This window comes from Lynx canadensis, chromosome C1, assembly GCF_007474595.2.
Source record: "Lynx canadensis isolate LIC74 chromosome C1, mLynCan4.pri.v2, whole genome shotgun sequence".
In the NCBI taxonomy this organism is placed as follows: Eukaryota; Metazoa; Chordata; class Mammalia; order Carnivora; family Felidae; genus Lynx; species Lynx canadensis.
Window position 1 is genome coordinate 219,587,050 of NC_044310.1, and position 13,999 is coordinate 219,601,048.

A 13,999-nucleotide genomic window follows, 5' to 3' on the forward strand; every position below is an offset into this window, starting at 1 on the left:
CAACAGGGGCACACTTCCACGCACCTCGCACGGCACACCAGCACGGAGGACGGCGACGCGAGTCCTGCCGTGACACGCGTCACCGCGGGATGCCAGCGGGACGCCGCGCACAGCACGGGGAAGGGGCACTCTCCTCCGGGACTGCGAAAGGTCAGCAGACTGACCAAATGCTGGGCCGAAAAGTGAGCCTCAGTCACATCCAAGGATCGGAATGATAAAAAGTATGTTTTGGATTACAGTGGAATTAAGCCAGAAATCAGGAACAAAAAGATAGTTAGAAAGATCCCAACTGCTTTTAAATGATCCAGTAGAACTCAAATGAGTTACTGGTGTACACAGAAGTCAGATTAAAATCAGAAAACATTCTGAGTTAACGACAGGGAAAACCCAACACAGAGACTTAAGAGCTCAAATTAAGCCAGGTCTGGGGGCAACGTGTCCAGCCTTACACACACCTGTTCAAGAGCAAGACAGGCTGAAAAATCAATGATCCATCTGTTCATCATAAAAAGTTTGAGAGACAGCAAATAAAAGAAAAAAATCAGCGAACCAGACTGTATAACGGACGATACCAAACAAACCGTTCCTTGGATGCTGAGCTCCTTCCAAGAGCGAAGGAGGAGAGAGACACCAGGACTGGCCACAGGGCTGAGGACGGGGATGGCGGTCACCCTCCAGCCCACTCGAGTTAAAAGCATAAAAGAGAACACTGTAAACAACTTCACACCAAGAAATTAGGAAATCTAAATGAAATGGGGGCCAATTCTGTGATAAATACAACTTCCAAAGCCGAACCCAAGAAGGGACAAGATACTGAATATTCCGTGTCTATCAAAGCGACTGAAGCCAAAATCGGGAATTTTCCAACAGAGCCCCACCAGTCAACCCATGCACCTGCTAAAGGAAGCCGTGACGCGCCCCTTCTGCAAACTCTGGCGGAGAACAAAAAGTGAAGGTGCCGCCTCAACTCCGTGTCATGTGTCAGTGTGACCCCGACAACACCTGAGGACGATCATCACAAGAAAACTACAATCTCTCAGGAACACAGGTACAAAAGTCCTAAATCAAGTACGTGAGTTGGGTTCAGCTCCAGATGAAGAGGTTAATACACACAAAAGGGGGACTGATTCCACCAGACCGAGATCTGTGTCCCACTAGAAAATCAGCTGGTAAGATTGAGCCCACGAACAAAAAAAGGAGAAAAGCATCGTCTGGGGCAGACACAGGTGATCAGACTCGACACCCACACAGGACGGAAATTCAACTACCAGTCAAATGGAACTTCCTTCAGCTCCTAAGGGAGAATATCTACCGCTAACCCACAGCAGCGTAACCCCTACTGGTGAATTACTGATGCCAGAAACATCAGCCACTGTCACAGCGCCTACTTGCCCATGAACCAGAGATCCATCCAGCCCATCAAGGCAAGGGGAAACAGGTGGCCTAAAGGTCAGAAAGAAGTGACGCTGCCGTGACCCGCTGGCACGCGTTTTCCTTTTTCTTTTCCCACTCTGGGACTTTTAAGTGTTGCCCACAACTGTCATTACAAAGGCTGGGGCCGCGGGTCAACCGGAAGCCTCCTTGCTTTGAGCAGCGTCTCACCACAGCGGTGAGCAAAGCCACTCGGGGGTCCCATCCACCGCAAGGACACCCCCCGCCCCATCCGTGGCGCGGCAGAGGGGTCCGCCCATGCTCCACAGCGGGGCACTGCCCTGCCCACTCCCCACACGGGATGACGCGAGTCTCGTGTGTTGGATGCCAGTCCTGCTTTGCTGGGATAATCCAGCTGTTTCTCACTCACACAAGGAAACGTACATAAAGCTACACTTTATTGTTTATTTTCATTTTATTTTTTTATTTTTTTTTTTTAATTTATTTTTGGGACAGAGAGAGACAGAGCATGAACGGGGGAGGGGCAGAGAGAGAGGGAGACACAGAATCGGAAGCAGGCCCCAGGCTCCGAGCCGTCAGCCCAGAGCCCGACGCGGGGCTCGGACCCACGGACCGCGAGATCGTGACCTGGCTGAAGTCGGACGCTTAACCGACTGTGCCACCCAGGCGCCCCATAACATTTATTTATTTTTGGGACAGAGAGAGACAGAGCACGAACGGGGGAGGGGCAGAGAGAGAGGGAGACACAGAATCGGAAGCAGGCTCCAGGCTCCGAGCCGTCAGCCCAGAGCCCGACGCGGGGCTCAAACCCACACACCGCGAGATTGTGACCTGGCTGAAGTCGGACGCTTAACCGACTGCGCCACCCAGGCGCCCCATAACCTTTATTTATTTTTGGGACAGAGAGAGACAGAGCACGAACGGGGGAGGGGCAGAGAGAGAGGGAGACACAGAATCGGAAACAGGCTCCAGGCTCCGAGCCATCAGCCCAGAGCCCGACGCGGGGCTCGAACCCACGGACCGCGAGATTGTGACCTGAGCTGAAGTCGGATGCTTAACCGACTGCGCCACCCAGGCGCCCCATAACATTTATTTATTTTTGGGACAGAGAGAGACAGAGCATGAACGGGGGAGGGGCAGAGAGAGAGGGAGACACAGAATCGGAAGCAGGCTCCAGGCTCCAAGCCGTCAGCCCAGAGCCCGACGCGGGGCTCGAACCCACGGACCGCGAGATCGTGACCTGGCTGAAGTCGGACGCTTAACCGACTGCGCCACCCAGGCGCCCCATAACATTTATTTATTTTTGGGACAGAGAGAGACAGAGCATGAACGGGGGAGGGGCAGAGAGAGAGGGAGACACAGAATCGGAAACAGGCTCCAGGCTCCGAGCCATCAGCCCAGAGCCCGACGCGGGGCTCGAACTCACGGACCGCGAGATCGTGACCTGGGTGAAGTCGGACGCCCAACCGACTGCGCCACCCAGGCGCCCCTATTTTTATTTTTTAAGAGAGAGAGAAAGAGTGAACGCAAGTGCTAAAGGAGCAGAGGGAGAATCTTAAGCAGGCTCCACGCTCACGACCGTGACATCATGACCTGAGCCTAAATCAAGAGACGGACGCTCGACCGATGGAGCCACCCAGGTGCCCCAAAGCTATACTTTGTGAACAGACGTGTATCAACAGAAAAATTCCTACAGGCACTACCAATCCCCACTTGTAAGAATAACTAATGGAATAAAACACATACTCAACGTACACTCCGTGAAAACGGTGACGCAGTTTGGTTTTCTGCTGCCCCCTCGACCCCTTGACCTCACTCTCTTCCTCTACCTGTGCTCACCACCCGTGAGCTCCACTAGCTCCACGACTCCAAACGTCAACCACACACTGACCACCCCTAAACGTGTACTTACAAGTCCCACTTACGTGCAAACCGCAAACTCACTGCACGTAACCTATTCAACATCTCTTCATGGGGATCGTAAGCATCTCAAACACCCCCAACGACAAATCCTTCATCCTTCACGGAAACCTGTGTCTCTGTTTTGCCAACATCCGCCAGTTCCAACTCAAGTTCTAGTTCCTGAGGCCACCGACCTAGCGAACAGCTTACTTCTCTCTCTCTTTCCAATACAAAATTTCAACAGACTGTTGGTTCTACCCATAATAATGGCCACTTTTTGAAACCCGTGCGAGGACCACCCTGGTCTGAGCTAATGCTACCTCTCCGTCTATCTTCCCATTAAGTCTCCTAACTAGCCTCCCTGCTTCCGTCCATACCCCTACTCAATCTACTCTCAAATCCGACACCACCATATTCCCATTACAAAATATGCAATTTTCCTCCTGCACCTTCTTCCACTGGCCCAGGAGGCCTCTCTTTGGCCTTCCCCGTCTCTTTACCACTTCCCCCTCTGTGCCCCTGCTCCAGCCTCGGCACCGTGCTGGAAGCACTGAGCCTCACCTCTGCATCTGCCCGTCTCCCCTCCCGGGCCTTTCCCCCAGCACCCACCCCTGCTCCTCTCGCCTCCTGCAGCTCTCTGCTCACAGGCCACCTTCTCAGTGTGGCCTCTGGGAGCAAGACCCAGGCTTTCCAAATCCAGCCCCCACCTGGCAAGGCTCTGCCCTGCCCTCTTCTGGGAACTCAGGTTTCTACACAGCACCTGCCACCATTTAACAAACTCTCAGTTTTACTTTCTAGGTCCTTCCACCCTGACGTCAGCTCCACGAGGGCAGGGGCTCTTGCCCATCCTGTGCACCGCGATGGTCCCCCGCACATACCCGAAAGCACGCGGCGGACTGGATAACTGAACTGATGACCAAAGGCAGTAAACGTGCGGGAGGACGAGGTGAAAACGCCTGACGCCTACGGAACGTTAAGCCAGCAGAGCGCGGCACAGCCACGCAGCTCACCGGAGGCCCCTGCCCTGCTCCAGCCACAGCTGTGTGCCCAATCTATTGCTTACATTTAGAAAACCTGAATGCCCTTTGTCACAGTAAGTTTAAAGAGGAAACTGTATCGGTAATTCAAGTGGAAAGCCAGTACCACCCACCATAAACGAGAGAGCACAACAAGAAACTATAAAAAAGGGCTTATTGCTAAATTCTACCCACGTATCCGTGACTGCAAAATCTCTGAGCCTGCGGCCCACTGCTTTCTTGTTTAAAAGTGAGGTCATCAAGGGGCAGCTGGGTGGCTCAGGCGATGAAGCGTCCGACTTCGGCTCAGGTCACCATCTCCCGGTTCATGAGATCGAGCCCCGCGTCAGGCTCTGTGCCGACAGCTCGGAGCCTGGAGCTGCTTCCGAGTCTGTGTCCTCTGTCTCTCTGCCCTAACCCCACTAGCGCTTTGTTTCTCTCTCAAAAATAAAACAAAAACGTTAAAAAAAAAATTAAAAAAAAATTTTTAAAGTGAGGTCATCAAAAGTAACAGAAATGTTACAGACATGTTATCAGTAATCAACACGCTCCCACAATCAGATGAATTTTTTTAAAAATTTAAAAGGGCAAAAATTTCTCACTAGGTAACTTAATACCCATCTGGTTTTAAATTTCCTGTGCGTGCACCCCCTTCAAGCCCACAGTGCCAGTGGTATGGACCAGCACACGACACCCAGGAGACGGTGGACACCCTTGGGGCTCCAGTGGGGGACGAGGCTCCCTGGAAGCCAGAGGGAGCGTGTCCCAGGCAAGGGGAGCCAGGGCGGGGCCGGAGGGGTGGGGCCGGAGGGGCGGGGCCGGGGGGGCGGGGCCAGGTTTTGCATGCACTGGCAACACGGGAGAGGACCCAGGGAGATAGAGAGGAAGCCACGGTGCCAATCCGAGCACAGCGCCGGCTGCCTGGAAGGTGGGAGTCGTGAGGACACTGAACAAAAGGAGGCCGCCTGTGCCCTGGGCTCCGCAGGACCTGGAGAGCCATCAGCTGCAGAGCGGAGCCACCAGCAAGTACAGGCTCTCCCACCTGTGCAAGAGCCACGACAGAGGCAGCAGGGAGGAGCCAGCCCGGCCCCCATGGCCCCCACGGCCCCCCAGATCTACACGCGCTTAGGTGCTATGACACTCAGAAGAGACGTGCAAACGTACTAAGCGTGGGCACTGCTGAGTGACAGCTGCGTGGGTTTACTGCGTACTTCCCCAAATCTCCACACTGAATAAACTCACTTTCAAAACAACCAAAAGTACTTAAAGAAAATGCCAAGTATCCCAAGTAAGACAGTGAGCAATGGGATATACTCGGACACCCGATCGGTGCGTCAAGCAATGCGCTAGCATTCTAGAGATGCAGAAATACCTAAGATTTCAACTGAGCTAAATGCTGGCTGCTTAGCCTGAAGAGCTAATTTGAATACAATCATTTCACACATTTGCCAATAACAAACCCAGTGACAGTGGGTGTAGACACAATCCTGCTCTTATTCTCGATCCGACGTCAGGATCCCCAGGGGAAGCTCCCCTCACCCGCCGGCGTCTAGAACACAACTGGTTTAAGTGTCCTCTAGGTTCGTGGGACTTTGCCAACGATTCTCCAAACCGTTCTGAAAACAAGTGATTCACTACAAAGGTATGGAAAGCAGATAAGATCCCAAACCCAGTTGGAGCCCCCGCGGGCCTCCTGCACAAACACGCCTTCGTCCTCCGCGGACATGTGTCCCGTGAGGAGTGAGGCGGCACCCCAAGGAAAATCTGACACTGGAGAAACGTAGACAAGGGCTAAAGAGGAGACAACGTTTCCACATCAAGAGAAATTGCTGCCCAGGAAGGCCGCGTGCCACACGCGCTTTCCAGGGTGGCTCACTGCCCACGGCCGGGGCCGTCCGAGGAGCCTCACCGGCTTTGGACGGGGTGAGGAGGGGAGGAGAATTACTTCAAGGGAAGGGAAGCTCTTTCACTAAAACCAACACGCAAAAAAACCAACAAAAGCCACTCTCTGGAGAAGTGACCTTGGTACAGTCGTGGGGGCCCAGCAGCCAGCGCTCCTGGTTCAAAATCTCACCTCTGTGAATTTCTGGAAGATGCGGTCACTCTGGTGAGCTCCGATCGTGATTTCTGGGAGATAGATGGGAATGGTTGTGTAATTCAGCACCTCCAGCTTATTCTGAACCCTACAAAATAAGACAAACACAGATCACGCTAAACCGTAAAATAAAGACACAAGCCGTAAGGCTTTTCAAAACACCCACGTTACAAAATTCACACGTGCAAATAAACGCCATTCATCCCAGCATTCCTCTGGGAGCCAACTTTCACCTCAGAGACCATGTGGTCTGTGTGCACCTGCTCTTCTGAAATGACCTTCAGAACCTGAGGGAGAGTTTTCCAAAAGGCTCAAAGGCCACAGAGGACGGCCTTTCGGGAATGGAGGAGGTGTGGGAGACACATAAAAGGAGCCACGGTGTGCTTTAGACACAGAAATGGCCCAAAGAAAAAAACTAAACCCAACGCCATCTGTAACAGGGCCGTGCAGTGTGCCCTTGTTAAAAGCGTGCACAATTCGTGAATCCCGAAGGAAAGGCGGCAAGGAAGTCCAGTTCCCCCAAATTCACCACGCAGGGTCCTCCTTCTCTGCCTGAGAGACTCCAGGAGAGCAAGGCCATGGGCAGGTCCGGAGCACGTGGTGGGGAGCCACACGCAGGATGGCCAGGTGCACCCTTGCCTATAAAGGTCTAACGCTCCTTGTTTCACTATTTTATTTTGCGAAAACATTTACATTGTGTTTTAACTGCTTATTTCAAATTAAACTCAGTCTGAATATGACCACTGTCCTTGAAGGCGAAAAGCATTTTGAGGGCTTTTAGGAAGAAACACTTAAATAAAGTCTCCTTTCTGAAGGGCTCAAAACAAGGAAATAATTATTTTAAATGACCACTTTCCCATTAATGAGTTATAATGGCAGAAGACGTTTCTGTTTGTAATGGCCCAAATGGAAGCTCTTCAAATGCATCCGGCTTTCAGCTACTTTGTGATAAAGAGTCCAGGCCCATGTAAACCCAAGGCCTGGGCACCCTGGCACCCGGGGCACACCGCCACCGCCAGAACAACCCAATTCGAACCCCAAGCCCAGCGCCCCCAGGCCCTCCCCTGTGGAGGACCACACACCCCGAGAACCCGCGGCTGGCTGGACATGGATGGTGGGAAAAGACAGCGCCTGAGTGTCACCAGTACAAACTGTGTCACTCAGACACGGACTAATAATGACTCAACGGCAAACATTACCCGAGGAGTCTTCCTAAGTGTATTTACGTGGACATCCACTGATCGTGTAAGTGGCCACAACAGACACGCTCGGAGGAGAGCTATTTCTTACCTCTCCCAGAGAGCTGCTCACAGAACGTGTGGCCTTGTGAGCACGTGCAGATAACGCCCAAGTACACATCTCTTTATTTTTCACACAAGTGGAATTATTCTTACTTTTTATTTTACAAGGATAATTTTTAAAGTGACCTCACAATAAACAATTTATACTAACAATGAAATTAGTATTTTTAAATGCTACCAGATATCAAGGTGGAGTTTGATTGGGTTTTCTCAGTAAGTTCCAAAAACCTGAAACATTCTGGAAACCCTGAAAGACCTTCCTGGCCCGGGAGCTGGTCCGCAGCACACAGAGCGACAGTGCCATCTAGGCTCCGTCGGGCCGAAGGAGAGCTTACACGAAAGCCCCCAAAACGGTGTCTCTTTGAGCAAACACGCTTCCAACTGGTTTGGAACATTAAAAAAAATACCCACTGCCGCTGTTCTCACTGAAACGTGGCTAAGCGCCTGTCCACTTGTCGCCGTGAGCTTAAACGGGGCCCGTTACGAAGAGCCCACGGTGTCACGTCTCCACCAAACGCCAGGAGTCGTAACCTCCAATCAACCACAGATTCACTCCAGATGGAAGAGAAGTGAGGCACGGGAAACCTTTTATGACCCAGGGAGCAAAAAGCGGAGACAGAAAACATTCTGTTCACAAAGCACTTAGTCTAATTGAAGAGAATTCAAAAACTGGCTGAGGATAATATAACCTCTTAACATCACGAGCCAAAGTGCCCGAAGAAGCAAGAGCGTACCCGAGCCTGGTTTACAACACAAGATGCTATGCCACGTACTCTACAAGAGTGAGGCAGGAAAAGAGAGAAAAAATGAACCGTAGATAATGTTTTATGACTCGAACTGTTTCCCAATCAACAGAATGTCTACCCTTGCTCCTAAAACATGTCCAAAGGGCACTGGTTAGTCCCTCCCAAACTGCAAAGTTCTGTCCGAACGCTACACTTCTGATACCAAACTCATACCCCACAGTCTCTGTAACTGAAACTTCCTACCACGAGGACCTTCTCCTAGAGTCACAGGAAACAGAAGTCTCCATGAGGAAGCAAACTGGGGGGGCGGGAAGGCCCCGGCTCTGGGGAAGCAGGGCCCTGCCCACGTGGAGACATGCCTGGTGACCAGGGTCTCGAGCAATGAAAGCAGCAGAGGCAGGCGCCGGCAAGTTACGGACCACGCATATGAACACAGAATGCCATCAAGGTTGAAAAAGACGGTGGCGGTCCCTCGGCATAAGCACACACACATGTAATTGTACACCAGCATCCGTAACTGGCGTGGAACAAAAATGCTCTAAACCGGTAATTTGGTCAGGTTCTAGACAAAATGGGTGTAACTGGTTAAGTGGCATGTTTATGGTATTTAACTTAGAAAATTGGTCGTAATTTTCACTGGAGTCCCCCAAATTAAGAAATGATGCTCAAATGAAAATAAACAGTTACAGTGGTACACTGTGATGAGATATCCGGGCGTCAGGGGCAGGGGGACAATAAACTGGGGGAGAGCACAGGCCATTTTTAGTAAAATAAGTGAAAACAGTTAATTGAATGCTATCATCTGTAAACTTGAAGGGAATTACTGAATCCTTCTCTGCTCCAATAACAACATAACTAAATAACTACTAAAATTATGGTCTTAAGACATCAATTTTGGACACAGTCTAGAATCAAATTAACACACATTCCAGATAACGTTTAGGAAGTGGCACTGTGGGGGCGCCTGGGCGGCTCAGTCAGTTAAGCATCCGACTCTTGATTTTGGCTCAGGTCATGATCTCACGATTCAGGGGGTTGATTAACTCCTGCGTCGGGCTCTGTGCTGACAGCGCGGAGCCTGCTTAGGATTCTCTTCCTGCCTCTCCCCTACTCAAAATAAGTAAGTGAAGTTAAAAAGAAAATGACACTGTTATCAGTGGAACAAGTCAAAAGGCCCTAGCACATCACCAGCCACAGGGGGTGGGGACACCGGGACAGCCACCTGCCCTCACGTGCTATTTCACGTCTGTGTCCAGCAGTAGCCAACACTGAAAAGAATCACATAGAAATCCACAAGCTAGCACGTGGCTGTTAAAGTTTGAAGTTAAGAGAAGGTACTCAGGGGTGGGGGGAAAAGGTGGCTACAGCCAGGCTCAGAAGAAGGCTAGGACTCGTAGATAATTACCGGGCCGGTGGGGGAGACAGCAGATTCAGGAAGAGGCAGAAGGACGTCAATAGGACCCTGAACGGATTCGCAGAAACTAAATATGGATTCATGACAAGACACAGATAAGCCACTGAAGGATTCTGAGGAAAGGGAATGCAGGGTCATGGTGACATTTTCATGAAAACTAACCTGCTAGGCGTGTGCACACGGGACAAGCAGTGGGAAGAAATAACTAAGCACAGCATGAAGATCAAGAACGAAGGGGCAAACCACCAAGGCAGCAGGAGTCACAAGAGAACAGGGCAGGGAGAGAAACCACTGGAGACAGCGCAGACCCTAGCACGTCCCTTAGGGTACGGCGGGGGCGAGGCAGCCGGCCAGGAGAAGGAGGGTCCAAGCGGGATGCCGGCTGCAGAGGTGACGGCCCCACAGGGATCCTAGCCTGAGCCACCGGGCGGAGGGAAGGCAGCACGGTCTGTGCACATGACCGCGGGTGGGGTCGCGTCAGCCCATCCACGCCCCTGTCGCCTCCGGGGGAGGGCCAGACCCCTGTACAGCGAGGAGGGCCCCCACCAGGCAGGAGTGTGCTGGAATCGGAAAGCGCTTCCGGAACACCGTCCGGACACAGTGCTGACACCATAACTGCGATTCAGGCTCACGCCTCGAGGCCTCAGACCTACACAGAGACACCAGGCAGCAGCTGAGAGAAAGGACACTGCGTTTCCAGCAAGGCCCCGAATGCCGTAGGAGGCGAGTGACCTCGTTGGGGTAAATGTACAAAAACACCTGAATATACAACCATCTTGACACAGAAACTCAACCGGAGTTTTCAAAACCTGAGACTGCAGTTTTTAGCTCCAAGTAAAAAGCTTGAAAGTCCCCACTCTCATCCGCACAACAAATACCCCTGACAACCAACCACCTGCTCTGGAAGAAGAGCAACGGTGCGCCGGGAGGTGCTGGCGCGTGGCAACGATGCCATATGGGTGGTGGGGAGCAGAGGGGAGCACCCCGCTGAGGCCCCCGTCCCGCCCCCCCCCCGCCCCTGCACTCCTGTGGCCGCAGACCTGGTCACCCCTCACCAGCCCACAGACCCACAGGCAGAGAAGCCACGGGGATGTGGATGAACCGCCCGTTCTCCCTGACATCTCCAGAACATTCCATCCACACTGTGCTCACACTCGACCGGAGCACGAATCCAGACAGGAACGTTCCTGAGCATACAAAAGGCCTTTGCGGAATTCAGTGTGTTCTCAGACCACAAGTGCAGGCACAGCAGAGGGAGGCTGCCAGCACCGAGTGCACGCGGGACATCTGGAGTCGAGCGTCCAGGCCTCTGCCCCAGGAGACCAGGGAAAAGACGACCGAAGCCTTGAAGGAAGCAGAGTAAAAAAAGAATAATAAAGGCTAGAGCAGAAATCAGACTGAAAGCAGATGACAGAGAAATTCTAGAAAACAAAAAGCTGGTTCTTTAAAAAGATCAATAAACGTGAAGAGAAAATTCACCAACGACAAACAGGCACCCGAAATACAAACTGTTTGAAGTTCAGGGTTCATAAAATGCAAAATAAAGCCACCACTCGTCTCTGGTGTCAAAATCACAAGTGTCCGCTGTCTGCTCGAACTAAGCGGTCCGTCCAGGACCCTGGGGGATGGTCGAGCGTGCAGCCTGGCTCGCCTTTTCTGGAGAACGGTTCTGCGAGGGAGAGCTGCAAGCTGTGTTCACACGACCTCCCCCGGTCCCTCCGCCTTCACACCCGGTGTGGAACAGACACACGTGCAACGTGCTTGCTGATTACGAACAGGAAGGGATCAAAGCAACCCGAAAATCAGAATTAAAGAAACGGTAAGTGGATTAGGGCAGCATCTCAGGAACTGACCAAGTTTACTTGTAAACCCAGACAGTAAGTACTTCAGCCTCTGAGGGCTTCAAAGAGTTTCTGTAGCATAAACCAGTTTTCTCTCACGATCCTTTAAAAACGTAAGAACGATTCTTGGCAGCTGAGGGCTGGATTTGGTCCACAGGCCACAGTTTGCCAACCGCTGACTTGTATCTCCATCAAAGGGTTCAAACAGCATCCCCAAGCAGCCATCAAGAAATCAAATTTTTAAGTTTTCACTAAGAGAGGGACGTGCTTATGATGTTAAAATCTAGAATACAAAGACACATATGAGGTGACTTGTATTTAGAAACATGAGCTCACACATTTACAGCCTGCCGTCCACGGTCAGGAATCACAGGTGATCCTGGACTTGGGCCTCCTCCCTCTCTATGGTGAGTGGTGTGGCTCCCACCCCTGACCCGCTGGGGCCGACGGTCATTTCCGTGTTCTTCACCCGCCTCATCACCCGAGTCAGAGTTCTCACCACGACCCTCATTCACTTCTGTACGCTCCCGGCTCTCCTGCCCTCTCTCCCACTCACCCCCAGACCCCGACCCTGTTAGAATCCAGGGTCCTACAGCCCAGGGACGGCCGCAGCAGCCGGGAAAGCCCTCTCTCCGCTGGGTGTCAGGGCCGCTGCCCCACCAGCCACACACAGCACGTTTCTCTCAGGTCCTCCCAACGGTCTTCCCCACACCGAGGCTGAGACATTTCCTCCCTCCTCAAACCTCCATTGTGTCCCCCGCGCCCCGCACCCTCACTGGCACTCACGGCCGCCGGCCCACTTCCCATCTCACCATGAAGACGGGGCGGCCGGCAGAGAGCTTCCACAGGCCCAGGGCACATCCCCGCTCGCCCTGAGCCACGTGAGCAGCACGGACCGCCACGGAGCGCTAGGCCTCGCCTTCAGTGGCCACTCCCAGCCTTCCCCCGAGGAGCCTCCTTCCCTGTCCCTGTCGACCCCACCCCTACAACCATGGGATCTTTCCCATGAGCTGCTACTTCTTCCATCTGAAGCACAAAACAAAAAACAAAACAAAAACCATTAAAAGTTACCTCACTCGTTAATACCTAAGTCAGTAGCTTCAAACGAGAAGTAATCCCACCTCAAGCACAGGATGTGAACAGCTGATGGCACCCTTCCACGTGTGCCGACGCTGGGCTGCATCCAGCTATCAGACAAAAGAAACCGCAACCCAGCAAACTACCCGGCACACACGGGAAGGTCTGGCGCTCGGGGCCCAGCTCCGCGGGAGCAAGTCCGATGGGCAGACTGGTCACCGGGGCAGGACGGGTGCTACGCGTGGGCTCAACACTGAGACCGGCGCTCCTCAAAACTGATGTGGCCCTGCCGCTGTGTGTGCCCAGCGTGCCACACCAAGGCCAGTGCTGAGCCCCCAGCATAGCTCGTCCTGGGGGACAAAACAGGGAGGTCGGTAGCATGGGGTCCCCCCATCATGGAGGGCAGCCAGTGGCCCTCGCAAGAAACGTCCACTTGCTGGGTTCAGATTTGCCTTCCCGCCCGAGACGTTTCTGTGAGAAGCCCAGTTCATGTGCGCACGGAATCCCTTCTGCTGTCATAAACAGAGCACGCCTGGGAGCTCTGTTTCCAAACAGCGCCCCGAGGCCGGGGCACTGAACCCTACGCACCAAGGTACGATGGGATTTACATGGGCCTTTTGACTGGAGGTCAGGCCTTGAGTAGTTGCTAAGGCAGAAGGTGCCAGTGCCCCGTGCCCCAAAAAACACTGGGCACTGATGTCCAATGGGCTTTGTGGGCAGAGATCCTGCCCACGTGTTACTGCCTTTCCCTGGACAAAGTAGCACCTTTGGCACGTCCCTCATGGCAGGGAGGGAGCATCGAAAGCCGGGGCGTGGACGGCTCCAGATTGGCCATGGTTCTTCCTCACTGCCAGCCGTGCACCTGCTAACTCCCTGTGACCCCAGCCGTGAGTACAACTCCATACAGAGACCCCTGAGTCCTTCCAGTGAGTTTCCAAGTGTGCAGTTGGGCTTAGGGACCCTTAAAACACATGGTGTACTGGGTTGAACAGTGTCCCCCCCAAATTCACGTCCACTTGGAACCTGTGAGCGTGATCTTATTTGGAAAGAGCCTTTGCAGGGATTAAGTTAACATGTGATCCCAGGGCACTGGCACGGATCCTCCTCCCGTGACTGGTGAACTGACAGGAAGAGAGAAACGTAGGCAAGACACAGACGCACAGGGAGGAACGTCACGTGAAGACAGAGGCAGGGTGGGAGTGACGCAGACACCTG

At 52.8% G+C, this 13,999-nt stretch overlaps 1 protein-coding gene across 2 annotated transcripts in view; it reads right to left on the minus strand.

Moving 5' to 3' along the window:
- NDUFA10 (NADH:ubiquinone oxidoreductase subunit A10) overlaps positions 1–13,999 on the minus strand; it is a 52,522-nt gene that overhangs the window by 19,288 nt on the left and 19,235 nt on the right. For both annotated transcript variants that reach the window (XM_030325061.1, XM_030325060.1), the window contains exon 9: positions 6,385–6,493. In XM_030325061.1, coding sequence (XP_030180921.1) covers positions 6,385–6,493 — 109 coding nt within the window. The remainder of the gene's footprint in view (positions 1–6,384; positions 6,494–13,999) is intronic.